The sequence below is a fragment of the Patagioenas fasciata genome, chromosome 8 (genome assembly GCF_037038585.1).
Source record: "Patagioenas fasciata isolate bPatFas1 chromosome 8, bPatFas1.hap1, whole genome shotgun sequence".
NCBI lineage: Eukaryota > Metazoa > Chordata > Aves > Columbiformes > Columbidae > Patagioenas > Patagioenas fasciata.
Genome location: NC_092527.1, coordinates 36,951,795 through 36,978,095, shown reverse-complemented (window position 1 = coordinate 36,978,095; position 26,301 = coordinate 36,951,795). Strand labels below are relative to the sequence as shown.

Sequence of the window (26,301 nt, the reverse complement as noted above, 5' to 3'; positions counted from 1 at the left end):
GAAGAAAGGACCCAGCGTGTGATGGCATTTGTCACAGCAAAGCAGGAGAGAACAAGAATAGACCTGAGTGACAGCAGCTGAGAGCTGGTGTACGGCCAGGTCTGCAAGCAGGGGCTGTTGTGTTAGAAAGAGAGAGATGTGGGTGCTATGGAGCAGCACACAAGTGACAGCCCGGTGCTGAAAGGCACTGGTTGGAGCCTGCCAAGCCTCTCCTGCAACACTGGGGTTCGGAACCGAGGCGAGAAGTTAAAATGCAGGAGATAACAGCAAAAGAAGCTGGGACATGGCTTTGATCTCAGAGGTGGAAAGTCATGATTCACAGATGGAGGTTCCCATGGCTGCTGGGGGAAGAGGAGCTTTGACTCCAGAATACGGGGTGGTTGCTGGGAGGAGAGGACACCAGAGATGTGGCCTGAAATACATGGAAGGAGAAGGAGGTTTGGCTCATGGAGGGGCTGCAGCTGCCTCTTCAAGCATCTGTGCAAAGAAAAGTTTCTCCTGGAGTTTTTTTGGTAGAGTGCTTTCAGAAAGAAGATAAAATTCCTTTCATACTTAGCAGCTGGCTGAGTCACAGCACTTCTCCAGCCCATGTCACAAGCCAGGCTGTTGTAACCTCATCTAGGTGTTCCTGCTCCAGCGGGGGGATTGGACTGGGTGAGCTTTTGAGCTCCCTTCCAATCCCTGACATCCTGTGATTCTGTGTCGCTCAGGGCTCAGCCGGCCCCCCCAGGGCTCGGCCGAAGGGCTGGTCCGAGGGTCCCATCCCACCCAGGGGACAGTGGTGCCATCTCCAGCCAGCCCAGCGGTGGCACCGAGGGCTCTTTGAACCACCATTCCCAGGCACAGGAACAAAGGACCTCCTGGAACAACCCAGAGGCAACTGATTCATCCCAGAACGATGACTTCAGGGTTTCCATAATAACATCAGGCAAGCGCCGGATCGCATGCCTTTGAGCGAGGTTTGAGAAGACTCAGGTTTGGGTTTTATGACCATAGCTGCCTAGAAACACGAACTTCCATGCAAGCTTAGATTTTTGCGGCGAATAACATCCAGAAACAGGATCCCATCTCCCAACAGGTTTAAACAAACACAAAAAACAAAAAAACCCCAGGAAACCATGGAAACATAACACCATGTACAGAACTGGAAATGGCTTCAGAGCTCAAAATCCAAACTGGGTACCCTAATAACTGGGATTTTCAAGGAATCCTATTGCTTTCATTCCCATTCAGTGCTAAAAATCATCTCCATACGGGAAAAGGATCTATTTATGTTTCATTAGTGCTTGTTTTGTATATAGCAATAGACTGTATGTATACAGGAGAGAGGGGAGTACGCTATGCAGCTGTGAGCTTTCTTGACTAATTACTTGTTTTCTCTTTCTGAGCAAAATAAATACAACAACAAAATTCAACAGGGCATAACAGCACATCTATTAAGGCTGTACATTTTCCATCCAACTCCACTGGTATTTGTTTTCACCATGCTTCGGCTCAGAAACCCAGCCTATGGTACCATTCATAAACAGGAGATGCAATGACCTGCACAAAGACATATAACAAATCAAATAAAATAATACCCTGACTTGATGTGGAGAAATGTACGGTAACAATGCCAAAATGCCAGTTAAACAAATGTTAAAGCATTTAAGAAAGAATTCCCTCTTCAGCATCAAAACGTTTTGTCCTAAACATGGAAGCCCGTTACATCCCCTCAACTTCAAATATTTGATAGCCATCCATAGCCTGAGCCATGATACTTACTTTAAAAAAAACACCCTCACAGTTTATTTCAGCCTCAGTTTTGAAAATGATAAATTTTCAATGTTCTGAAAATGCTTTTAGAGTTCCAAACACCTAAAACACATTAAAACGGTGCTTTTAAAACAAAAGTGTTGCAGCACTTAATACCCTCGAGCTTCACAACACTCTGGGCAGCAGCTGAATTACAAAGTTTTACAAGACGAAACAGGAGAAAGTTTTCATAAATGATTTGCAAAGACTAAAACTTGTAAATCAGGCTGTAGCATGGTGTACTCATACTAAGAAATAACAGATATTTTGGGTCCCAGGCTGCCAACTGGCAAAACCTACTGGTGTTCATATACTTTGGAACCAGGTCCCAGACTAGTCCTTAAAGCAGCCTGATGTGCGGATGATTGCCTCATGGAACAATGATGTAAGATGAATTCTTGAAACTCTTACAAATTTTCTTTGCAAGTCCCCTTTCAGAGGTTGAAGTTTGAAATCTCAGACGTTCTACTTCGAAGCCAGATGAGCCATTCGTATGTCTGAGTTTCGCCACGCAGGAGGGTTTGGGGAACAAATTCATATATGAAAACCAAATATCTCTAATAACCTGCCCACACACAAGTTATTTTCCTTTGCAGTAAAGAGCGCTGTCCCAAAAAGTTTAAATTAAGTTATAAATCAGAAAGCAGAAAAGGAAATATTTTCCATATGTTTAATTTTACACCATAATTATTTATCAACCAAGTCCACACATACATGCTGTTACTCTTATAGGAGTTCAAACAATATTCATACTGTTTAAAATATGTTCTTCAACTTGCTGCTAACTGGAGACATTTATTAGTCCCATATTTCACTAGCAGTAATTATTGCTGGGAACCATACATTCACAATCTGTAGAGATCACAGGGAGGCACCTGTGTGGATTTAAAGCTTAGCTAACCCTGACATTACTAAACTCTGCCTCAAAACATCCAATTCATTTAAAAGAGCAGGTTGCAAATAAAACTTAGTATCAGCACTTCTTTGTTTGATTACATGCCAGCATTTGATACGGCCTCACAGCAGCCCATGTGGTATCGAGCTGTAACTAGTAATGAGTTGTAGCTGTACTTAAAGAGGAGGAACCCCACTGGCTGCTCAGAGCACAGGCACAACCCACCAAATACTGGGACACCATTAAACCTCCCAGACTGGGAACAAGCAGAGTCTTGAGTTTTCTCTTTTGGCAACAAAGGGCCCCAAACTTTCTCTCTGTCATCTTTCTACACCCTCCCCTTGAGGTGGCAGATCCACCTCTCTGGGGAGCTGTGACCTGTAAAGTCAATGCAACCACCTTGTTCCACACCTGTGAGCTCCGAGCAACCTGAGCTGGGTGAAGATGTCCCTGCTCCTGGCAGGGTGACCTTTGAAGGTCCCTTCCAACCCAAACCATTTTATGACCCTACTGCAAGGGAAGGCAAAGGCCCAGGCATGGCCACATTGGGCATGTTTAGCTGGAGCCACACAGTGTCAGGACTATATTGACCATCTCTAGGCTTTTAATGCCCTCTAAGTGTGTGACCAGCCATACAGTGATTGCTCCATGGACTCTGGGAAATACCATAATACCTGACAAAAGTGAAGAACTTGTCACAATGGCTTGAGCCAACTGTGGTAAAGGTTATTTTGTTTGTGCAAAAGCTTTCCCTCAGGACTTACAGAGTCCTGGCTTTTTCTAGTGTCCCCTAAAGCCCCTCATGAAAGAAGAGGCTGTTGATGAACCCAAACTGTTCTCTGTTTCCTCCTCTACCTTCCATGCCTGACCAAAGGGTCATCATTGAATTCAGTGCAAGCATTTCGAGCAATTCCTCATGTGCTCCGACCAGAAGCAAAAAAATATGTCATGTCACAAGTGTGATTGGCTTCTGCTTCATTAATCTTTAGCCTATTAACTTTGCCACCAAATATTTTGCTTGCAATTTATAAATGCATTGGAAAAATCAATTTATACAGCATGAATCACAGACTGGTTGAGGTTGAAGGGACCTCTGGAGATCACCCAGTCCAACCCAGCTGCTCACACAGGGTCACCAGAGCAGATCACACAGGATCGTGTCCAGGCGGGTTTGAATGTCTCAGAGAAGGAGACTCCACAGCCTCTCTGGGCAGCCTGGGCCAGGCTCTGGCACCTCACAGGAAAGAAGTTTCTCCTCATGTTCAGATGGAAATTCCTGTGCTTCAGTCTGTGCCCATTGCCCCTCATCCTTTCATTGGGCACCACCGAAAGGAGTCTGGTCCATCTTGACACCAACCCTTGAGATATAAGCATGAACCCAACTTAAGATGTATAAGTTTTAAACCAGACAACAGCAAAAGCCTACATTACTAGTTCAGTATGTCACTTGTGTTGCTGGAATGCATGCACATCAAATTAATAAGTTCAGCTTTGAAACCATTTGTTTTAAACAAGGTGTACATCAGAGACATTTCCCTGAGCCGGCCTCCCCTCTAGCACCAGTGTCCCAAGACTATTAATTTCTGCTACTCTAAAAAGTCAAGATAACATTTTACTTGTACCTTGCCTACAGAGCCCAAATATTTAATCTTAGTTTGATGGGAAGGAAGCAGCTTTATTGTTTGGAGCATAATATCACTGATGAATAATATACTTGGATGGATTTTTAGATATGGATAAAAGAAATTTTAAAAAGGGTCCTACGAAGCTGTGGGTTCCCACATCACAGTTACTTCTTCAGTGCTTTCCATAGAAGTCATTTTGTTTTTCATGTAAATGACTGTTTTTCATCAACAAGCATTTGAATCCCACTGCTTTAATATGGAGAGGCCAGCACCTTCCATCTCAATTTAGGTGTGAGCTCAATAGGTAACTACAGTAGCAGGAGCTCTTGTTTTCCACTGCATTTTATAATTTTTGTATTTCAGAAAAATCTGAGATATTAATCTGTTCGGTAAATTGTCTGCAGGAAATAAGCAGCTCTCTACAGCAAACATACCCTTTTTTTCCTACAACAACATGTCATGGCAACTATGGTAAAACACTTCTGCAGTTGCAGAAATATTTGCAAGAATTCAACAAGCAGAAGCTTGCTGCACCGGAGAACAACTTTCTCTGCAGGTTATAGCCAAGAGATGAGGTGACATAATGAATTAATCTCATGGGCTCCAAACACCTGCTATGAGAGGGAGCTGAGGGCAGCGAGGGTGACCCTTGGCAGGTCTCAAGGGACCTGAGTTCTGCTGCTGTCTCTTCTCCAGACCCCCCCGTGTGACCACACGCGAGGTTTTCTCCTCACCCCGGGGTGTAGGTTCGTTAAGCTTTATGTCCATTAAGCTTTACGTTGCTCATAGAAGGGACTGCACCTTCTCTTGCTGCGCTTGCCAGTCCCGAGCGGCGCTGAAGGGCTCTGCATCCGCAGCGCTACTGTCACCGACAGTAAACAATGAATATTTCTAAAGTTCATAAGGAGGACAGGAAACACTAATGGCTACTTCTGTGAAATGACTGAGCTGGCGGCACAGCTGCTGGCGGCCGACTCTGCAGGAGAAGGTTAAGTGCCTACATAAGGATTTTCATACCTAGGTGCTTTTGACTACTGCTGAAAGCAAGATATATGAGTTTATGGTAGAGTTATAAACCTTGCAGGAAGATAATATCAACTTTAAGGTGTATGCACATTCCCTTTCACCGGTAAGCACAGATCAGCCAGAAACACAGAAAGAAATATAGGATTTTCAAACACTTCAGGAAAACTTTCAATAATTAAGCCATTTCTATAAAAAAGTACAAATTTTCTTAAGTTTCTTTATTTGATCATCAAAATGTGAGGTGTGCTTGCTTTCAGTGCCTTGGAATAAACCTGATATGCTACAACAAAGCAAGCAGTCGTCTTGAAAACATACCATAAAGAAGCAAAAGAATTCACCTGGATCACCTAATTTTGAGAAGATGGGAAGGGAAGTTTGCCTGGGTGCCAGCTATAGGAATGTCCCTTGATCTGCTTGGACATTAGTGCGGCATTAATCATGATTGCTGCATAAGATAATTATGACATGCATTTTTTACTTTCATACATGAAACAGGTAACAGAAAAATCAGCCTGAAATACTAGTCAGAACAATTAAATAGGGGATGATTCCTGAATAATTCTGGTAACTTACTGCAGAATACACTGGTCCACTGTATTACAAATTACTACAAAACAAAATATGCTGATTTATACACAGAAAATAAAAAAACACATGCAGCTCTCCATCAAAAGGGAACTTGACTGCATGTCCTATACTGTCCATGCAACAGTAACACCTGCATTAATACCCCCTTTATTAGATCCTTGATTTCAGCAGCTTTACAAAATCTAGGTATGTTGCAGAGAGATTTTGACCATGAAAGATAAAACAGTTGACTCAGATGCACAAAGCAAACTGGCGGTGGAGACCATTCTCCTGTTCTCTAGCCTCATCTATCACGACTTACAAGATGAAAAAAAAGTCTTATAATGGCAGTGTTGGGATACACAACTCAAAATGGAACTCAGCAGTCCGCTCCCACTCTGTTTTTCAGTCTTCTAAGTCTTTTCCTCCTTCTAGGTGCAGGATTTACTCCTGGTGAGAAAACTGCTCACTTCTTACTGACCCCAGCCCCTCCGAACCAGCCCTTGCTACATGTCCCAGACCTGGAAGTTTTGTGCTCCAGGGCCATACGCCTGAGCCATCTCACCTTCCCAGACTGGTTGGGGTTGAAGGGACCTCTGGAGATCACCCAGTCCAATCCCCCCGCTCACACAGGGCCACCAGAGCAGATCACACAGGATCGTGTCCAGGCGGGTTTGAATGTCTCCAGAGAAGGAGACTCCACAGCCTCTCTGGGCAGCCTGGGCCAGGCTCCGGCACCTCCCAGGAAAGAAGTTTCTCCTCATGTTCAGATAGAACCTCCAGTGCTTCAGTCTGTGCCCATTGCCCCTCACCCTGGCAGCAAGGGGTGCAGAGCCTGTGCCAGCAGGTACCCGGTGCTGCAGCACAGGAGCTACAGCATCCTCTGGGGTGGCTTGACTCAAAATTATAGAGGGCTGCAAACACTCACACAACTCAAGGCATCAGACAATCCCCAGGAAGCTCTGCGTGCCTTGCAGACAAAACCAGGACCAAAAAAAAAAAAAAAAAAAAAGAGTTAGAACCACCAAGGGCAGGATTACAACTTGGATATTCATTCAGGAAGGGGCAGGGGCTGAGCAGGAGGACAAGCCCTGCAGCATGGCCTGGTCTTTACTAAGCCTGACAGCAGCCACAGGGCCTCACCTGAAACTCTATTTTCTTCGCCAGGCAGTGAGTTACAGAATCACAGAATGTCAGGGGTTAGAAGGGACCTCAAAAGCTCTTCCAGTCCAATTTCCCACCAGAGCAGGAACACCCAGATGAGGTTACACAGGAATCTGCATTCATCTTCCTTCTCTGCAAGGGACTGCAAAGGTTACGGGTACACAGCACTCAGAACACCTTACAGCCCCTGCATGGTTTCGTGACTCATCTTTCAATTCTCATTAAATAGTTATGAGGGAGAAGACCATTCCAAACAATTTCTAAACAGAGCACAGCTAAGCAAAGGAATAAGCCTCTGCGATACTAGAAGATATCCAATATTATTATCTCTTAATGAAAAAGATGTAGAATAACACCTCAGGCAGATGTAGGTAGCTACAGACAGGAACATCTATACACTATAGCATGTTCATAATCACAAGTCACATTCTGATGGAAATTCCTGTCACTTCTCACTATCTTGTAAAGGTTGGTGTGTGGAACATCCTTGGCCAGAAAGAGCTGCTTGTCAAATAACACTGCTTTGTTTTAAAAATAAGGTAGGGTCAGAGCACAAATTACCATCAGGTCTATGCCATTTGTTACAGATTTTGTCACAGAAGTCTAGGCATTTTATTATGTTTTAAATATCCAGACACCAGTCTGGTTAACTGGACTGATTCTTTCTATATGCAGGTTACTGTATAGAGATGAGTTAATGGATTCTTGTCTTTCGTCTAAAAATAGATGTTCAGAACCCTGCAAGAATGGCAAAAAACAGTAAATGGAAAAGTTGACGAGAAAATTCAAAAAACCTACAGACTTCAGACATTCCTTTTTCCTAAGGAAAAAAAAAAGGTGTATTTAGCAGCTTGAAGAACATCAGGTACACCAGGCCAAAAAGCCAGGGCTTCATGAGAGCCCAGAGGCTGCGAGTGGCCGAGGATCAAATCTGTGCCAGTGCACATCACCAGGTCCAGCCCAGGACAGAAAAGTTGCAGTGATCTTCATGTTGGTCATGACTCCCAGCTTTTGACGACCTCCTTTCAGGCGAGACCCTGCGCCCAGGCTGCCGCTCCACCTGCTTGCTCCAGCACGGAATGGGGTCCCATGCAGACAGACCACAGCAAACTGCGTGTTTGATCTCTGTGCTCACCCCATGGACACAAAGCCATCACCAATATTCCTGTATAAGCCATAAAATAGCCCTTTGGCTTATTTGTCAAAAGTAAAAGGAGCTGGCACACAAATATGTTTTCTGGTGTTTTCAGCTTAAAAAGAAAGACACCCATGGGCAATGGGTCCACTAGAAAATGATGGCGATTTCACTGTGTTGCGTTAAATAAAGTTTAATACCACTGAGCTTGAATTCAGCTGTCAGCTCCTGCCCAAATTTTGAGGCTTCCTTCTTTTGAAAGAAAACAAATTTACACCTCACGCAGAAGATCAAGACAGCGGAATAAGACGGGAGCTATTGGGAAGATCACCACAGAGCTGCATTGAGCCAGAGAAAGCTGCTCTCTGGTACCGAAAAGAATGAATAAAAATTACAAGACCTGAGGTTATGAAAGAGAAAAAGAAAGTCATTCCCCATCCTTCCAATCAAGAGTGAAGCGCAGCATCAGACTAAGCCTTAAGCACAATCAACACTGGGGTGGAAAAAATAATCACAAGATCTTTTTAGTGACTCACACCAAGGAGTAATTTCTAGGCTGTAAAACCCTGAGGTAAGTAGGTAGAAAAGGACGAGCACATCAGCTCTGGCTCCTTTTATAATTATCACTGACCAACTGCAGCAAATGTATCAAGCAGGGTTTGTGGTGTAGAAGATGGCTTAAAATGGGAGAGATAAATATCTTATACAGTAAAAGTATCACAAAGATATTTCAAAGGATGGACAAAAGATGCAAACAAAAATGCAACTGTGGCCACTTTTCAAATCTATCGAAAAATCTATTCAAGAGCTGAATTTGTACCCACTGAATAGTGTCATGGAGTGCAGTGACATTATGCTCAGACTAAGACAAAGAGTATGAGATTCTAGTCTTTAAATTAATAGCTGTGTTTACAAGCTCTTTAAGATGCTGCCTATTTTTACTCAATGAATCATTGCCCTTCTTTACAAATTATATTTCATTAATCTTAGCAATGCACACAAGTCTCAGCGGAGTTGCCTTGCTTACATACCAAATCTGAAGTTCTAAGTCTGAACTATTTGTCACAGTATTCAACTTTAATAAAAATCTGTATTTATTGGAAGATGTCATTTCCTCACATTCTCTTAAATCAAAACATCTGATCCCTGTCAAGCTGTTCCTCTCCCTTTTCTCCCTCCCCAGAGGAAAACAGTACAACTTATAAAGAGCTTAATTCACTCCCGTGCAAAATTATGCAACCCTAAAAATTCAGCTATATCCTCCAGCTGAACTTCATCTGCTGAGATCAAATGAAACTTCATCTGCAAGGAGAGATTTAGAGAAGTTACCGCATCACCTGTTGTGTGTTGCAAAACACACACGCATCGCAATTTGCAATCAATCCGGATTAAAAGATCTACATTAGCAAAGAGAAGTGTCTGCAAATCTCATTGCACTTCTAATGAAACAAGCAAAAGCTCCTTAAAAAACAGCCATCTCAATTATTTGCCGGAATTAGGCGCCAGACCCTCCAAGTACTTATACAACTGTAATTTTATTTTTTTAAATACAAACACAAGCAGGCAATAACCTTGGATGTGAAGCAATTGATCAGCAATTGCCCAAAGTGCCTCTGTCAACAAATCATTCACCTTATGGGAATGTTCACACATGAAACACGTTTACCTGCTTTAGCATTTATGGGATGGCATCTTCAGCTTGCACCTGCAGCAGCAGATTCACCCTGGCAGCACCGCAGCCTGTTACACTCGATTTCAAAATGTGATGCTGCATCCCAATATCTGAGCGATAACAAAGAGCAGAGATCAAAGTTCACTGCCTGCCTTCCTCACTTACCTGCCCCTAGAAACATGCCAGACCTCTCACATTGGGCTGTTCCCTGCACAAAATATACATTTTAACAGAGGTTCATATCCAGTATTTCATTCCCAATTTTAATTCCTTCTCAACTCATTGTAGCTAAAAATCAAAGTACAAAAGGTATTTTTGAAATTTTAGGCCAGAGAGTCTGGAAAAAAAAAAAAGGCATGTGCTGTGCTCACCTTGTAAAATATTTCTGGGCTTCTAAACAAGCTTCATGCCATCACACAGCTGGGAAACGTTTGCTTAAAAATACACTCAAACAATCCCCTTGCAAAGGATTTGTAACATATAGAACTGAGCTTCATTTTGGAAGGGTCATTTACATCCATAAGTTTTAAAAGGCTGCCTTCTATTTATTCTAAATTTTCCAATCACCAGTTTGTTTATACCAACCACCACAAGAAGGTCTTAGAGAGGTCACTTAAGAAATAATATATTTCCTCTATCTCCTTTCCCAGCTATGCTCACAAAGCTGAAGTTTAGTTCCTTCACTTCATGAATAAACCCAGTGTCAGGGTATTATTCAACCTGTAAGATGCTAATGAGCAAGATTAAATTATTAGCAACTTGAAATCACAGCAAGGTTAAACATTTAAGTGTTGTATAGTCATATTATGTCATTATTTTTAGGCAGTCTGCTTGTGGTGCAAGCACAGCCTGGCTCATACCTGGGCTGCACACTCACTCGATGTGTCTGATACTTCAGATATACAGGAAAAAAAAAAAAGATGCGTTCCCCATGAGATCAAGAGGCAAACAGCATCCCAAAAAAGGAAGAGAAAACAATATGCTGAATCCATCAAAGCTTGTTACTTCATAGACCTTTAACATCCAAATAAACATTTTCCAGCTGGAGGTCTGCATGAGCCAGAATAACAAACATCCCAAGACCTGCTAGAGATTTCAGATCAGGCTGGCTGGTGAAAGAGCTTGATCCTGGGCATGTATTTGTGGACAGAGGCAAGCATTTAGCATACAGGTTCTGAAGCAAAATTACCTGAAACCACCTTTTCCTTTTTACTTTTTTTCCCCAGGGTTTGGCAGCAGGATGGGACATTTGGGCTGGGGTTATGTTTTAAGCATGTTGTGCCCAGTGGCCTACTGGCACGTATCGTGCTCCTCCAAGGCATCAGAAGAAATCCCTGACCTTACAACAGCCTCAGCTGCTCAGAGACGCGATGGGCAGATTCCACCAGAGCCCATTGTAACAGCGTTCACCTGGGACCTCATCTTCCAGCCCCTGGAGCAACCCTAGTTGTTTTGCCAATGCCAGATGTCACAGGGATGGCTCCTTCGAATACTGCCATCAGCTGGCAAACTCCAACATTTCTTATTCACAGCGTTCCAGTTTTCTTCTCCGCCTCTGGAATAAGTTGCCTGTAGCCAAAGCTCCTTGGGCAGGTGGCTTTGGACGTTTTTTGAACAGTGTTTTTTTGGCAGTGACCTTCGCCAACAATTCTTAAAGTGTTTGAGGAGAGGAGACCTTACTGTGAGTGAGCAGCAGTTGACAAGATAGAAAATCAAAGATAAGCATTTTACAGGGGAGCAAGATCTGTGATAGGACTCAGGACTACCCAGTGTATTCATCAATGGTCTAGAAAAGAGATAAATAGTAAGATGATATTTGCTGCCAAGATGAATTTCTTCAGGACAGTTGTAACAAAAACAGCCTGTGAAGAGTTGCAGGAGTACGTTGCAGTATCAGATCACTTAGAGATAGGAAAAGGAAACAAAAAAAAGATTAAATTCTTCATCAGGCAGCACTGTATTCCATGTGAAGGAAAACAACTCTTGCTATATACACTAAACGATGGGCTCTAAATTAAAGACTGCAGCTCAGTAGACAAATTTCTGAGGTCACTAACAGTAGGCCCAGTAATGAATGCTTATGGCAGTGGGGAAAAAAAGCAAACAAATACCAAGTTAAGTCTGTGACAAGGACAAAGGCCGAAGCAGTCGGCATTGCTGTGCCACTGCCCATGGCGCACACATGCACCGTGCACTTTTGGTCACCCATTTCAAGAAAAGATCCAGAATTCTTCCCAACTCAGTTGCCTGCTAGAGACATCAGTTCTCTTGCACTGCCTATGGGGCTATTTAGACAGAAATGCCACCAAGGACTCTGGTGTTGTTTTCACTTGGCATCACTGACATACTCCCTTTATTTCTGATTCTCTTCCAGCTGTGTTTCTCTCTTTTTTACTTTATTTTCCCCCATAAGATGCAATCTCCATCCACGCCTTCTGCAGATGCTGCCAAGTGAACGCAACTGTAGCATCTCAGAGTTTCTCCATTCTCCTGGCAGGTCGTCCCTTTCCTGGGACACAGCAGATAACCAGATAGAAATGATGGAGCATGCTCAGCCAGGCAGAGTCCAAAGCTTCCACTGTAAATAAAGACTTCCTATAGGATTGTGAACGTCTCCCGTAACACATGCATGGGGGAAGAAAACAGACAGTTGCAGTCATTTTAGATAGGAGCTTTGTCACACAGACTAAACACTGACCAAAGAACTACCGAGGCTAATACAAGAGAGAAAATACATAAAGCCTTAAATGTGTCTAGTAAGATGACATTTAATCCAATCTAATTATGTTTTAAACAGTACATCAAAGACTTCTCAAATTCAAAGGTGGTGTCAGAAACAGAGGACAGAAAAATAAACTAAAAAGATTAGAAAAATTGGAGTAATAAATATGAGAACTTTGGTTTAGAAAATTTTAGACTCTGCAGCAGAGAGAAGAAACAAAGCCACTCAAATTTATTCACTGGGAAAACTATGTTAGAGCATCTTTTGTATAAGGAGAGACCAAGAGAGCTGGGGCTGTTCAGCCTGGAGAAGAGAGGCTGAGAGGGATCTCATCAGTGTTTGTAAATATCTCCAGGGTGGGTGTCGAGAGGATGGACCAGACTCTGTTCAGTGGTGCCCTACGATGAGGGGCAACGGGCACAGACTGAACCACAGGAGGTTCCATCTGAACATGAGGAGAAACTTCTTCCCTGTGAGGTGCCAGAGCCTGGCCCAGGCTGCCCAGAGAGGCTGTGGAGTCTCCTTCTCTGGAGACATTCAAACCCGCCCGGACACGATCCTGTGTGATCTGCTCTGGTGATCCTGCGTGAGCAGCTGAGTTGGACTGGGTGATCTCCAGAGGTCCGTTCAACCCCAACCAGTCTGGGATTCTGTGAAAATGGGAATGGTCCAGAGCACTGAGACCTAGCAAACAGCACCCCAGAAGTCACTGCACTGCATGTCCACGCAAGGTAGAGACTGACTCTTCCAATAGTTAAGCAAAAGAGGTAGTGTACCAAAAATAAGATAACTTCTAGAAATTGTAATACAGCTTCAGCCTACCAGGAAAAGCCAGGCTCATAGTGAAATCACGCATTTAATGGGACCCTAAAAATAGTCAACTGAAGCAAAAATAGCTGCTACTGCTCATGAACTGCCTGTCCGGCATCCCCAGGGCAACAGGGAACTCCATAAGCAACCTCACTGCTGGAAATCACCTAAATACCCTGATGCATTCCCTTTTTGATGCTGTCTCTGCCCCACAGTCCCTCCCCATCTGACCAGCTCTTTCAGCTGATGCTGAGGTGGGCCAGGATGGGGAGTGGGGTCAGGACCAGCTCCGTCCCCAGGAACCCACCGCAGGGAGCGAACGTGGCCTGAGGACTCATTGCACGAAATGTGAGGTCAACAGTCCAAGCTGACAGGCTGGAAGGAGGAAAGGCCAAAAGCTGTTCAATGCGGCAAGACGATAACTGCTGAGAAACAGAAAGTACCTGGAGAATGGAAAAAAAAAAGGAAGCGATGGATATACAAATTTTTCAGCCTTCACTGTGAATAACTATTTTCATCCTAGAGCATGGACAGCCGCCCTTCCTTCATTAATATTATTTGCGTTATTCACTCCCAGGTTCAAATTGAGTCTCAAGTGCTTGCATGTATTTCTGCTCTCTTCAACCTGCCTTTCTTCCCCAAGTAAATGCTTGTGAGATCTCCCTCAGCTACCCCATTTCCCCAAAATTAAGACCTATCCTGAAAATAAGCCCTAGCGTGATTTTTCAGGATTTTTGAGGATGCTCGAAATATAAGCCCTACTCCAAAAATAAGCACTAGTTACAGTCCATTAAAAAAGTAAATTTAAGTAGTGTCCAGGCAGCTATACATGTAAAAAAGTAAGCAGTTTTGGGAGCAAAAATTGTATAAGACCCTGTCTCATTTTGAGGGAAACAGGGTATATCTGGAGAGACATTATATGAACGAGGAGCAGCTGAGCCAGTTCTACAGCCTTCACGGCCTCATGCATCTTCCCCTCACCTGTGTTTTGTTCCATCTTTTCATTTTAACAGGCAAGTCTATGGATTTTTAATTTTTTTAAATGAAATAAAACACTCAGCTTCGCAATATTTTCCTTAGAATGTTTAATTTTGGTTTCCCTGCCTAATCTTTCTCACAAAGCAGTATGCGTTTTTAAATCCTCCAAGCAAAATAATTACAAAGATAATCCAGCTGAGTGTAATCAAACTGCAGGGTTCTTTATTTTCCTGGCCTTTTAATTTGATTTCACATCCTGTGGTCTTAGAGAAATATTAGGATTATAGCATCTTGATATTGTTTAGGTTATGTGCCTGTGAAAATACGGAGCAACAGATTCTCTTCTTACTGCCACACAGAAAACTCATATATAATAGCACATAGAATATTTTTTAAATAGAGATCCAGGGGAAGATCTCACAGATGAGCACAAGTTAGATCCTTAGTTACAAGTTTCATTGACCGAAAAAAAAAAAAACATGGATGGGTAGTATTTCCTATCCAGCTGAAAAGGAAAAGGAGCCCTTGTTTATCCTGTTGGTTTTGACTAATATTTTAAAGATAGTAACTGTTTGGATAAAATAATTTGCTTTTAAACTTTAATGCACTGATATGGGTCCTGATGTGATTTTGTGCGTATTTTAGCCATGGAAAAAATCCCATTGAGGTTAGCACCACTACTTGCACTTAAATTAAAGCTTCAGTAGCTCTCTTTGGATCAATACAAACCAGAAGTCACTCAAAGAGTAGCACCAGCATAAAAATAGCATAGGAGAAGAATCAGCTAAACACAAAGTTAGCCAAGCAATAAAAATACAACTTGTGTCTCTGCACATGCAGCAGGGACCCTGCTACATCCCAGCAGCCAGCGTGGGGCTTTATGAGGATCAGAGCACGTCTGGATTCATGAATCTGAACTTGCAATCGGGGCTTCAGACCCTTCACTGCAAGCAAAGTCCTCAGCACGCAGATGTCCATCTCTTGAGTTGGGAAAAGAGATCGTCAACAGATCAAAGGGAGCTCATCTGCCAAGAAGTAAGATTGAAATGATGCAGGGGTGCTTTCCACCCCACCCCAATAGTAACTCATGATACTCTCCGCAGGTGTAAAGGAAATAAAGAAGCAAGATCAGCCACCCAACTGGTATAACACACCCCCAGGGCCTAGAAACAGCAAAGTCAGAGCTGTCACATTCCTCTTGAGCTGCTGCTTCTCCGTTGCCTTCAAAATGGGGCAGCGCACACCCATCCACCAGCTTGCTGGTGACAAAGGTGGGACACTTGTGGTAGGACCCATCTCAGGGCAAGACTGTGGTTGAAGTTTTCATTCTGGAGCTATTTACCACAAAGACACGCGTGTTAGTTTGGTCCAAGTGCTGCTGGCCTGGTAACGCTCTCCGTAGAGCATCCCTAGAACCACCTCTTTCAGGCATTTTCGCCCGAGTTATCTCAATACTCTTAACGAACACAAAAAGCTAGATATAGCCACAAAATTATTCCTATGTCTCTTATAAATGCTGAAAATCCTTTTCTGAGTGGACAACTACAGCACCACTAAGTTAAAACCTTCTCAGAAAAATAATATATTGGTAATAAATACAGGCAATCTCTTCCCAGATTTATGATTTTGCACTTGAGGAAAGCAAGCACATGAGATTAATGGAGTAGAGGTAAGTAGCTCTATTCAAACCTCCACAGTTAACATTTGATCTAGAAGGTTTACCAGCTAATAGCTTCTACGTTTTAACAACCTGAGAGAGCATCGCAGCTCAGTACTAAATATTTTGTTTAGTGCCTACAAACCCAACAAGCTAGAGAGCAACTAGGGTATAAAATTCAGAGTTCCACAGCAACACCACACAAGGAAGAGCATAGTCCTGTCTCTTCGGTGCAGAAGTTTGGGTGGAAGAGCTCTTGGTTTCTCCAGTGTTGCCACCTCCCAAGACCTGACGACCATGATTAGAAACTGGTGATGGGGACCACAGAGAGGGCACAGCTACAGCAGCCCTAACTCGCTGGGCATCAGCCCTGCTATATTAAAAAAGTCAAAATACCACAACACACAGAAAGGAACTTCAGGCCAATTCTACACGCACAGCCACACCTGCTCTAAGCCAGGCATGGCTACAGAAATAAGGTCCTTCTGTAAAAGGAGATCTTGAAGTCATTCAGACTTCCACATTTTCTTTAAAAAGGCCTGAAGAATCCCAATTTCCAAATTTCCTCCATTAGAATATAATGAAATATTCTGGACTCTTTGGGATATCTCTTTTTCCAAAAAGAAATGGTCACAGGCTTGAAAAGGGATTTTTTTAAGTACTGCTTACAAGCACTCTGTTGCATCTGAAGTAAGGGCTGATTCCATTCTTGGAATATTTTTTTAAGCTGTTGCAGTGGCGAGAGCTTCTCTTCAACTCCAAAAAGAAAACTAGACTGAGTCACTGCATGCAAGCTTTCTCTGCTTATAAAGACAACATATTCCTCACCAAGTACTTTGTTTTTATATCGTGGGATAGAGGACAAGACCTTAGATTCTGCATTCAAAGCACCAGTTAATGAAGTTGCTAAAGTTAAGTTGCAATAATCATATTCTCCATGGGGTTTTGGCTGTCACTGTAGTCACCTTCTTTCCTTCAAAATATGCTTTTCATTGTTCTACTGCCCTTTTTCCAATTGCTCTGCAGCCAAGTTCTTGGAAAGCAATCACGCTTTCTTGTTTAGGATTTGAGACTAGTCTTTTGCCAACAAGGACATGCACAAATCTCTCCTGTGATCATCCTGCAAAAGCAAGCTAAAAATATAGCAATTTACAAACGGGCACATTTCACATGTTACATAGCATTAGTGTGCACTGAGAAAATTCTGAGATATACAAAAGAAGCTCATCCTTTTTGGCTGGGCTGATCAAAGGCTGTGCTTGCGTGCCATAAATAAGTTTATTTTAGAATTAGAGTCTACCTAAAAAGGAAAAAATAATGCATTTATGTTTTGTTTTAGTGGTTGAAGGGTTTCTTTTCCCTTTTACCAGGTTTAAATGGTAAACTTTGCACTTTAGAAACTCCAGATCTGAGAATAACAATGGTTTATCTTCCAAACTGGCTGTTTTAAAACTAGTAACTGCAATGACTAATTTAGTTATAGCTAAAACTTTAAACTGGTGGGAATTGTCTGTCTGCCTGTACAAATTTGTAAAGGATTTTGCAATTTCAGAGTCAAATTGTAGTTAGGTTTTTAGTGTGTTTCAGAAAGCTCCTGCACACAGAAGCTGCAGGTAATGCAAGGGAAGGCTGAGGTTATGGTTGGGAAGGGATCATGGTGAAGAGTATGCAGCTCTTCACTGTATCCTGGCCATGCCTATCTGACCATGATGTTAGTATGAAAAATAAACATGATGTTTAATCATCAGCCTCTCTCAAAGACTTGGCTTTTATCAGGCTGCTGCTTCTGCTGGGCAGGGGTAGATTCATGACTTTGGGGATGTTTTAGAGCCTCGCTGGGTTGGGGCTGTTAAAGTTCCTCTGAAATGCTGGGAGACTCAGCCCTTTGTCTCTCCTGGACCCCTGCTTGGTTCTGTCCTTAAACTGGGAAAATGAACCAGGATTCCCTCACCAGCCAGATTCGCTGCTGGTGGATCTCCATCCCTGATGGTTCTGCGGTTCAGACATGACTGCTGAGACCCAGAAAACAAGAAGAATAATGAAGAGATCCAGATAAATGTTTCACCACCTCATAATCGGAGGCTCTTACTCAACCTGAAGTGATTGTAACTGTTATTACTTGGTTTTTCTCTTTATGATTCTCATCTTTCTTGTCTTCCCTTCTCTGCTTATTCTTTTCCCCAGGCAATACAAGATGGTCTCAAATACCTAATTTGGTTCCTATAATGAAACCAGATGTATTTTCTATTCAGTCCTAAAAGGGACTAGTGATTTGTGAAATGGGATTTTGCATCCGAGAAATGAGAAATGATAATTGAAGAAACAGCATAAATTTATTCCTAATACATTACAAATGAACTTTCAAATGGAATAAAACTCCATTCGTTACATGTTTGGACTGGTAGATTTCTGAGTGCAACAAGTAACTTACGTGTAATTTTGTGTCAAAAGCTTCATAGTCTAGAAAAAAAGATTTCCTGAAATTTCTTCTCCATTCAAAATCATTCAGTGAAATATATTTATGTATGTGAACTGCCTTTACTCTTTTTGTTGCTCTAATAAAATTACTCATTTATCACGTGGCATCAGGGTGTGCTTCTCATTGTAATCATCAGTATTCAAGTGCAAGTATTTGTATAACAGTTATAAAACTTGTTTCCTGGTATTTCCACTAAAAAATTCACTTTGCACCAGGAATTGCTTTAGTAGAACTTAGTCACAAACGAACTTGCACAAGGGACCACAGAAAAACCGCTAGCAAGGCCAACGCAAATGAGTTGCAAAATTTAAACCAATATTTGCTAGAAAATGTTTGTGGTGGTCACTCAGCCCTACTCTGAGTCCTTTACAAAAGTCCTCACCCTTGGCCTTAAAGTTGCAGGTCTGCCTAAACCTCCCTTTGAAACTCAGCTGAAATTTCCCTTTTGCTGCTGATGCTGGGTCTGCATTCTCTGCTTTTACGAACGTCTACAAAGCGGATCCCATCGCTTGCTTTCTTCTGCCATCAAGTACCACATTGCAAGCACCAACCACCATGTAACTGAGCTAAAGTAGTTTTACTTTTGACTTAACAAGTGGAAACACACATGCATATACTTGGCTTTGGCTACACGTTCACCCAACTAAATCTATTCATGGGGCCTGCAGGACCTGGAACAAACTTATTTTTAGATAATATAATCCTCAGTATATTAATTTGTTTTTACTCTGGGCCTTCCATACATTGTTTGTCTTCTTCACCTGCAATGACATTCACCTGCATTACTCCCTGCAAATTTTAAAAACGCTTTTCTCACAACAGCTTACAATGGTAACTGAAAGCATTGAAAGGTGCACAATACAGACGTAACACTTGTGGCTATGATGTCAGGTGCATAACTTGCCCCTTATTCTTAATGTCAAGATATTTTACATCCCCTCCAAAAAAAGCTTTAAGAATAAAAAACACCAAGCCTCAAAAAAAAAAAAAGTTGTTGGAGCTTCATATATGGTTAAAAGAAAAGTTGGAATATAGTTTGGAGTAAATCTTCATTAAGTTCTGCCACTTGGATTATAGCTAACAGCTTCTTTAACACAACTTTGACACAATAAAAGAACAGTAGTATTACTATCTTACTGAAGATCGTAGAAAGAGACTGTAAAATTGAGTGCCACATCTAAAATTTCTTGCAAAATATTGGCTCTCTGAAAACATCACACAATAACTGTAATTAATACCAATCCTTTAAAGTATTCCTCAAGTCCACTGCAATCTAAACCAGTACTGTATTGCTGGTTGCATCCTAAACAATACTAAAAATGACAACAGAAAAGAAAAATTCTCCATCAGAAGTAAGAAATCTATAATCCACTGATCTGCTGAATGGAATAACACCTTTGCCCTTATTATTTACAGAGCTTTTTTGGGAGGATCTCAGGACTTTACTCTTTAGCTCAGCCTCACAAGTTCAACAGCCCATGAGTTATATAAACATCATTTTACTACCGGAACTATTTTCCCAGCAAAAGGGTCATTCCAGGGGAGGACTATTTGAATGATTTATTTTGCAAAACTAATATTGCTTTACTCATAGTCATGTAGCTTCAGAGTGACCAAAGCTGAAGTCCACCCAAGCACACTCGGCCTCACCAGCTGGCAGCTCCAGCACTTCAGAGAACAGAAGAAAAAAGGCTGCAGGTTGTACCACACCTAAAAACGTCTAGCAAGTATTTTCACGGAACACAAGTTCGAATAAAAGCTTGGAAATTTTTCTTCTTTTAAGTAGGAAGTGAGTAAATAAATACATATATAAAACCGGGTTGCAACCAGCAGAAAATGATCACGTCTTGACAGGGATGCTGCAAACCATGAGACGTGTTGCTTGTGCGTGTTTTGCTCGTCCTCCAGCCGGGGGATGCTCCGGGACCTGAGCGGGGAGCCAGGTCAAGCTCCGCACCCGCGGAATGCTCTCCTCCCTCGGGCACAGAGAGGGAACCACGTCCGCTCCCGAACGGAGGGGGGAAAAAAAAGCTCCAGGGGCCCGATCTGCTGGCGGTGCCGGGGTTCGGCTTTGCGCGTCCTTGGGGCCAGGAGGGGAGATGGTCCAGAGCGGGTTTTTAAGGCGCATCGAGCGGCGGCTGCTCCGTGCGGGCGGCACCGGCATCTGCCGGAGCATCCAGCTGCGCGGCTGACCGAGCGGGGCTCGCCGGGGCATCCCCGGGCTGAGGGGCTGAGCCCCCGGCCCCTCTGCCCGGCTCCGGCTGGGGACAAACATCCTCTCAACAATGGGCATGTTTGCAGCAACATGATATCACCTAATAACGCCGAATAAGGCAATGACTGTACGCTGAAGCGATACGACCCTGCCGCTCTCACCACACGGCGCGGAAAGCTATTTGCAGATTTGCTAAGCCCTTTTGAATGAATGCATCTGCAGCTGACCTTTAACAATAGACGCTGAAATAGCACAATCTGTGGGACCAGGTTTGAGGGGGGGGGGAGCCGGGAAGAGGGAAGGAAGAAATGGGTGAATATTGTAATCTCTGCAATCTCATTCACTTCCTTTCCCAAACCTCCGCACACAGGGAAAAAGCGATATTTTCCCTATAACCAGGGCTCTATCTCAAGCCGTTTCCAATGCCAGCTCGGCCACATGGCACCCCAAAAGCCGCCGCCAGCGGGACCGGCGCGCAGCCCCACCGGGCATCGCTCCGCGGAGGGGCGACTGCGACAAGGATGCTCCAGCCCCCAGCTCTCCTCCCCTCCCGCCGCTCTCTCACCTTCCCTGGCTTTCAACAAGACGGTGTTGGCAACGATGTTTTCCAGCTCCATTGACGAGCTCGGGCAGCGTCGGCAGCAGCGGCACTGCAGCAGGACGTCACTCCCGAGGTGCGGAGCCTCCGGGCGACCACCCGCCTCCTGCCCCTAACGCGGTGTCCCTCCGTGCATGATCTCCGCCTTCCTCCCTTCTCTCCCGGGCGGAGGCGGCGCTCCCCGCGCTATCTGCTCCCGCGGCGCCTCGCCCCGCTACTCCATCCTCCGCCCCGCGGGCTCCCCGCTGGTTTGAGGGCTCGGGCGCTCCTGCCTCCCTCCCCCGGGGGTGTGGCACCGCGGAGCGGCCCCGCAGCCCCGCGCAGGCGCCATCCCCGCCGCCGGCTCCGCGGGGATGGGCACGCCGGGACGTGTAGTTCTGGGGCGGTCCCGCCGCACCTGGCGTCGACCCCGCAGCCGCGCAGTGTCCCCACGGAGGGAGCCCGCGGACACGGGCCAGACAGAGCGTCCCGGGCGGCGGGGCGATGCACGGAGCGGGGCGCGGGGTTCCCCGCGGCGACACACCGGCGGCGCAGCCCTGGTGCCGGGCGCCACCCCGCGGCGGCGGCCCCCGCCCGGGCACGGGCTCCCCTGCCCGGGGCTCCCCAGAGCTCCCGTGCCCGAGGCACGGAGGGTCTCGGTGCTCGTCGCCGCCTCCCAGGTGCTCACACCCGAGCGAAAGAGGCCCCGACAACCGACTTCTCCATCCTCCGCCATGCGATGCACACCCCGGGGTCGAGTCACGGGCTCCTCGGCTTTGTGGATATCTTAGAAGTCCCCCAAGGAAGCACCCGAGGGAATCCCGTCTTCTCTGTCACACCTTTTTTGTTGTTGTTGTTTTTACACTGTTGTATGAGACATCAGCCACTTGTGGAAAATTCGTGAATTTTAAGTGCTATGGTACAACATAAATTCTCTTATCTCTGTATAGGACAGATGCTCATGTCAGCATGATTCTGATTTTCCTGGCAACAGAGGAGATCGATTCAGGAGGTCAAGCAAAGAGGAATAAAACCGAGCCATTACTCTCACTAACACTCTTCCCCCATCTGTGTTTGCATTGATTAAATCCAGGTGAAGCAAATCAAATTAACATGCACTTCTTGTCAGCTGAGTATAGACACTACTTTTTCCTTCTTCTTTTAATTGTACCGATCATATTTAATTCTGCAGCCAGGCAGAAATTACTTGGAATACCAGAACTTGCAGACTGCTTAGAACACTTTTTCTGAACATAAGAAATAAATGAGAAATGCATTTAATGAATAATACCTTGGGCATTAGGATAAAATCGCTATAATAAAGGCCTTTTATACCAAATTTAGTGTCAAAGGTTAGAATTTTCATAGAATCATTTCAATTGGAAGAGACCCTCAGGATCATCAAGTCCAACCATAACCTAACTCCAGCACTAGACCATGTCGCTAAGAACCTCATTTAAACACCTTTTAAACCCCTCCAGGGATGGCGACTCCACGACTAATTTTGAACATTATTGTGCATAGCAGGTGGCACTGCTATGTACAATCTTCCACGTCCTCTCTCCTATTGCCTCACTAAATGTTCAGCATCCAGAAGACGTGCCATGTTGCAGTTACTTTCTTTGTAATGGCAAGTTCCATATAGCAGCAGTTGTGTTTGTAAGTACCGGAAGATTTTTCTCTGATTAAATAATTCTTAAGGGAAAAATTGCTTCCTGGAAACCAGAGGCTTAGCACAGAGATGAGGCTCCTCAGGAGTGTCTGCCCTACTTGTTGTTTGACCACTTCAGTGCAAGGACTCACTTCTGAACAGAGCAAATTATGCTCAGGTTATACGTGCATTTCACGTCCCTGCCCAGCCTCCCACTAATGATCATCACAAGGGCAACACCAGCATCACAACATACATGGCTGATGTTGGAAGACAGAGTTACATCTTTTACATACACTTTTAATGCTACAAGCAACCCTTCTCTCCAAAGGAAAAAGAAACATGTGTGTCTTAGTCCCTGTTTTGTGCAGCTGCAAGCTCAATATCTGCTGGCACCAGCGGGGGTCAGTGGGTTTGCTGCATCCCACACCAGGCTGTCCAGTGGGGAGGGATTTACTTCCCTGGGTCACTCCACACTGAGTACTGACCGTGTTTGGTGTGTAACTTTTATACACGTGCCTGAATAAAGATCTTTAAGATCTTGAGATGCACTTGGAAATCAGCACGTGCACCAGATGGCTGTACTGCTCCTCTTTTATTGAATATCTATATGTATATGTACATCTACATAGGCAAGTTGTAGGCACAGAGGGTCATCTGCAGTGTCCCCCTGGGACAGAAGCATGACTCTAGCAGGCTGATGTTGTCCTGTATACTCTGTGAATGCTTATGTAGTTCTTGAAAGGGTAAGCAGATTTATCGAAACAGTCAGTACAGATCTATACGGTGTTCGTAAATCCCATGGAGCTACCTAGTGTTCGTGAAAGGCGCAGCTCTGAAGCACTTCATGTTCTCGGCAGCCAAAGGCAGAGTTACACAGTCCCTTCAGAAACAGCAATCGAACGGAGCGTTGTGCCGCTGCCAGAGTGGTTATTTCAACTAAGCTGTTTGACTTTGCATTGAAGGGGACAAGGAGCCATCACATAATGTAAACGTGGCTGAGTGCAGGGACTGGAAAGCTGAGCTCTGCCACCAGACTGCTGAGATTCTGCAACATTCTTCATGTTTACCAGTAATAACGGAGTGAGTTTTTTTAATGATTCTTACATCATTTAACAAAATCAAACTTGTTTCCAATAAATCTGAGTCAGTGTGGTGCCCTAGGAGGTGTGTTCACTAGCACAATGCCTATTTTGAAAAACAAAGCCAAGATAATTAGTCCTCACTGCATCTCTCTTTTCTACTACAGTCTTTCAAGCCTGAATATACCACTGACAGATGACAAGGGTCTGCTTCAGCACAAGCCTCAGATGCATGGTCCCTTCCATGGACATAGCTCCCCAGGGATTGCCAGAGCAAGTGCCATCACACAGACTGACTTGTCTTAAAGCCTATCAGCTGGGCTTTGCAAAACCCACTGCAGCGTCTGGAGTCTTACCTCATGACTTCTTCCCAGCTGTCAGGATCTTCAGGCTTGTGTCACCTGGAAGACCTGGTTCACAAAAACAACAAAAATGAAATATATTAGGAACAGGTAGATCTATTTATACCCATTTTTCTCTTGTGATGACAAAGCCCTTTAATTTCAAGGTATATCCACCTCTGATTTAATGGAGCAGTAAGGTTTTCTGTGAGTAACGAAGAAAGAGGAGACCTGTAAGTCTGTTTCCCTACTTATTCTATTCACTCTTGTAAACTCTGGTGCTGGAATACTCAAGCAAAGGCAGGGTGGCAGGGAAAGAACATAGGTCTTTTTTGCTGTCCTAAAGGTCCTGATCCAGTGCTTACTGGGAGAAAAGGGAAAATTTAGTCTGAATCATATGTGGAAATAGCCAATTTTGGAAGGAAATAAACAAAAAAATGAGAGGTTACATAAAAAACCCCCAACCAGCTAAGCTCTGAAAAATGTGCTTTCTAAGGCGCTTGATGTGTTTGGTTGTTCTGCTTTTAAGTAAAACATCTTCATCCAAAGGCATTCAGGAAAGATCTGGAAAAAAAAGACACCTTTAGAGTGCTGAACACCAGGACAAAGCAGGGCTGGCAGCCATCTTTCCTTGGTGGGGAAAGAGCGGTTTGTAAATGAAACGCCAACGCCGTGCGAGACCCAAACGCATCAGCGCAATAAGAATAGGAAAGCAGCAGGGTAGAGTGTGATATTCTGAGCCGCTCACAGGGATGAGTCATCGGCAGGGTGGGCGCAGGCAGCTCCAGCCAGAAGCACAGCAGCAACACACCCAGTTTGATGCTGCCACCACAGAAAAACCACTTGGCCTCCACACAACCTGCTTGAAACGTCACGATAAGACCCCCCAGTGAACCAGATGTCAAAAAGGCGCTTTTTTTTTGCCTAACCTTATCAGTTGGAAACATACCCTAACAGCGGCTATCTCCTTGATCCATGTTACAATACACAATTAATGCAGTAAAACCTGTTCATTATTAGCTTTAAGCTGGATTGCATTCAGAATGGCTTCTGAAACTTATTCCTACAAACCGGCACATTCTTTTGCCTCCTGCTGAGGTTCAGGATCAGCAGGTGGGAGCACACAGGCCTCTGAAAAGCTTTTGCAGGCAGCTGTAACCTTTTACAGAGCGCCCTGCGTAAGGATAGAGGCTGCCATCTACCAACAGCCGTGGGGTGATGCATCGTGTTGTCTAAACGGAGCTATTTGCTTTGGTTTAGATAAAAATGGTTATGCTTCTGTTGTTTCTTTCCATTTCCAAACCTTTTCTTCAGTTATCTATTTCCTCAAGGTAGAGGACAAATTGTTGTTACAGCATTTGAGCACATGGAATAAAATAACCTTCTAGAAGATAAGCAGATTTTGTTTTTTAAACAACCAGATGTACGCATACCATATTGCGCACAGAATCTGCCATTTGGTGACCCACAGCAGCCGGAGATCTGATTTGGGATCTGCTTTCCCCTTTCATCAAGTTTAGGGAGAAACAGCTACTTTTTCGCTAATATTTTGTTGTGCTAATGCTAATTTTTCAAAGAGCTCTTTGAAAACTAACTCTCACAAAACAATAATGGTAACAACACACAAGCATTATCTACCAGTTTGTATCAACAGAGCTCGAAGTCCTTCACCAGAAAGGCATATTTAATTCTTCCTCAATAGGAAAAAAAGAGGCACGAGGTCAGAACAGGCAGGTAAGTATCCTAACCAAAAATACAATGTACATCTCCCATCATCCGCTTAAGTACCTTATCCGCTGCTCCGCACCTTGTAACAACACAAATGTCTCCCTAAAGCCTGGTGAAGTCCCTGGAGAGTCCTTCACCAACTTCAGATGTCCCCATATGCTGTCTCCCCCCGTGGGAGACAGC

At 44.0% G+C, this 26,301-nt stretch overlaps 1 protein-coding gene across 2 annotated transcripts in view; it reads right to left on the bottom strand.

Moving 5' to 3' along the window:
- GRK5 (G protein-coupled receptor kinase 5) overlaps positions 1 to 21,631 on the bottom strand; it is a 167,468-nt gene extending 145,837 nt beyond the window's left edge. For both annotated transcript variants that reach the window (XM_071812195.1, XM_065842993.2), the window contains exon 1: positions 21,305 to 21,631. In XM_071812195.1, coding sequence (XP_071668296.1) covers positions 21,305 to 21,356 — 52 coding nt within the window. In that variant the 5' untranslated portion in view covers positions 21,357 to 21,631. The remainder of the gene's footprint in view (positions 1 to 21,304) is intronic.
- Positions 21,632 to 26,301: the final 4,670 nt, after the last annotated feature.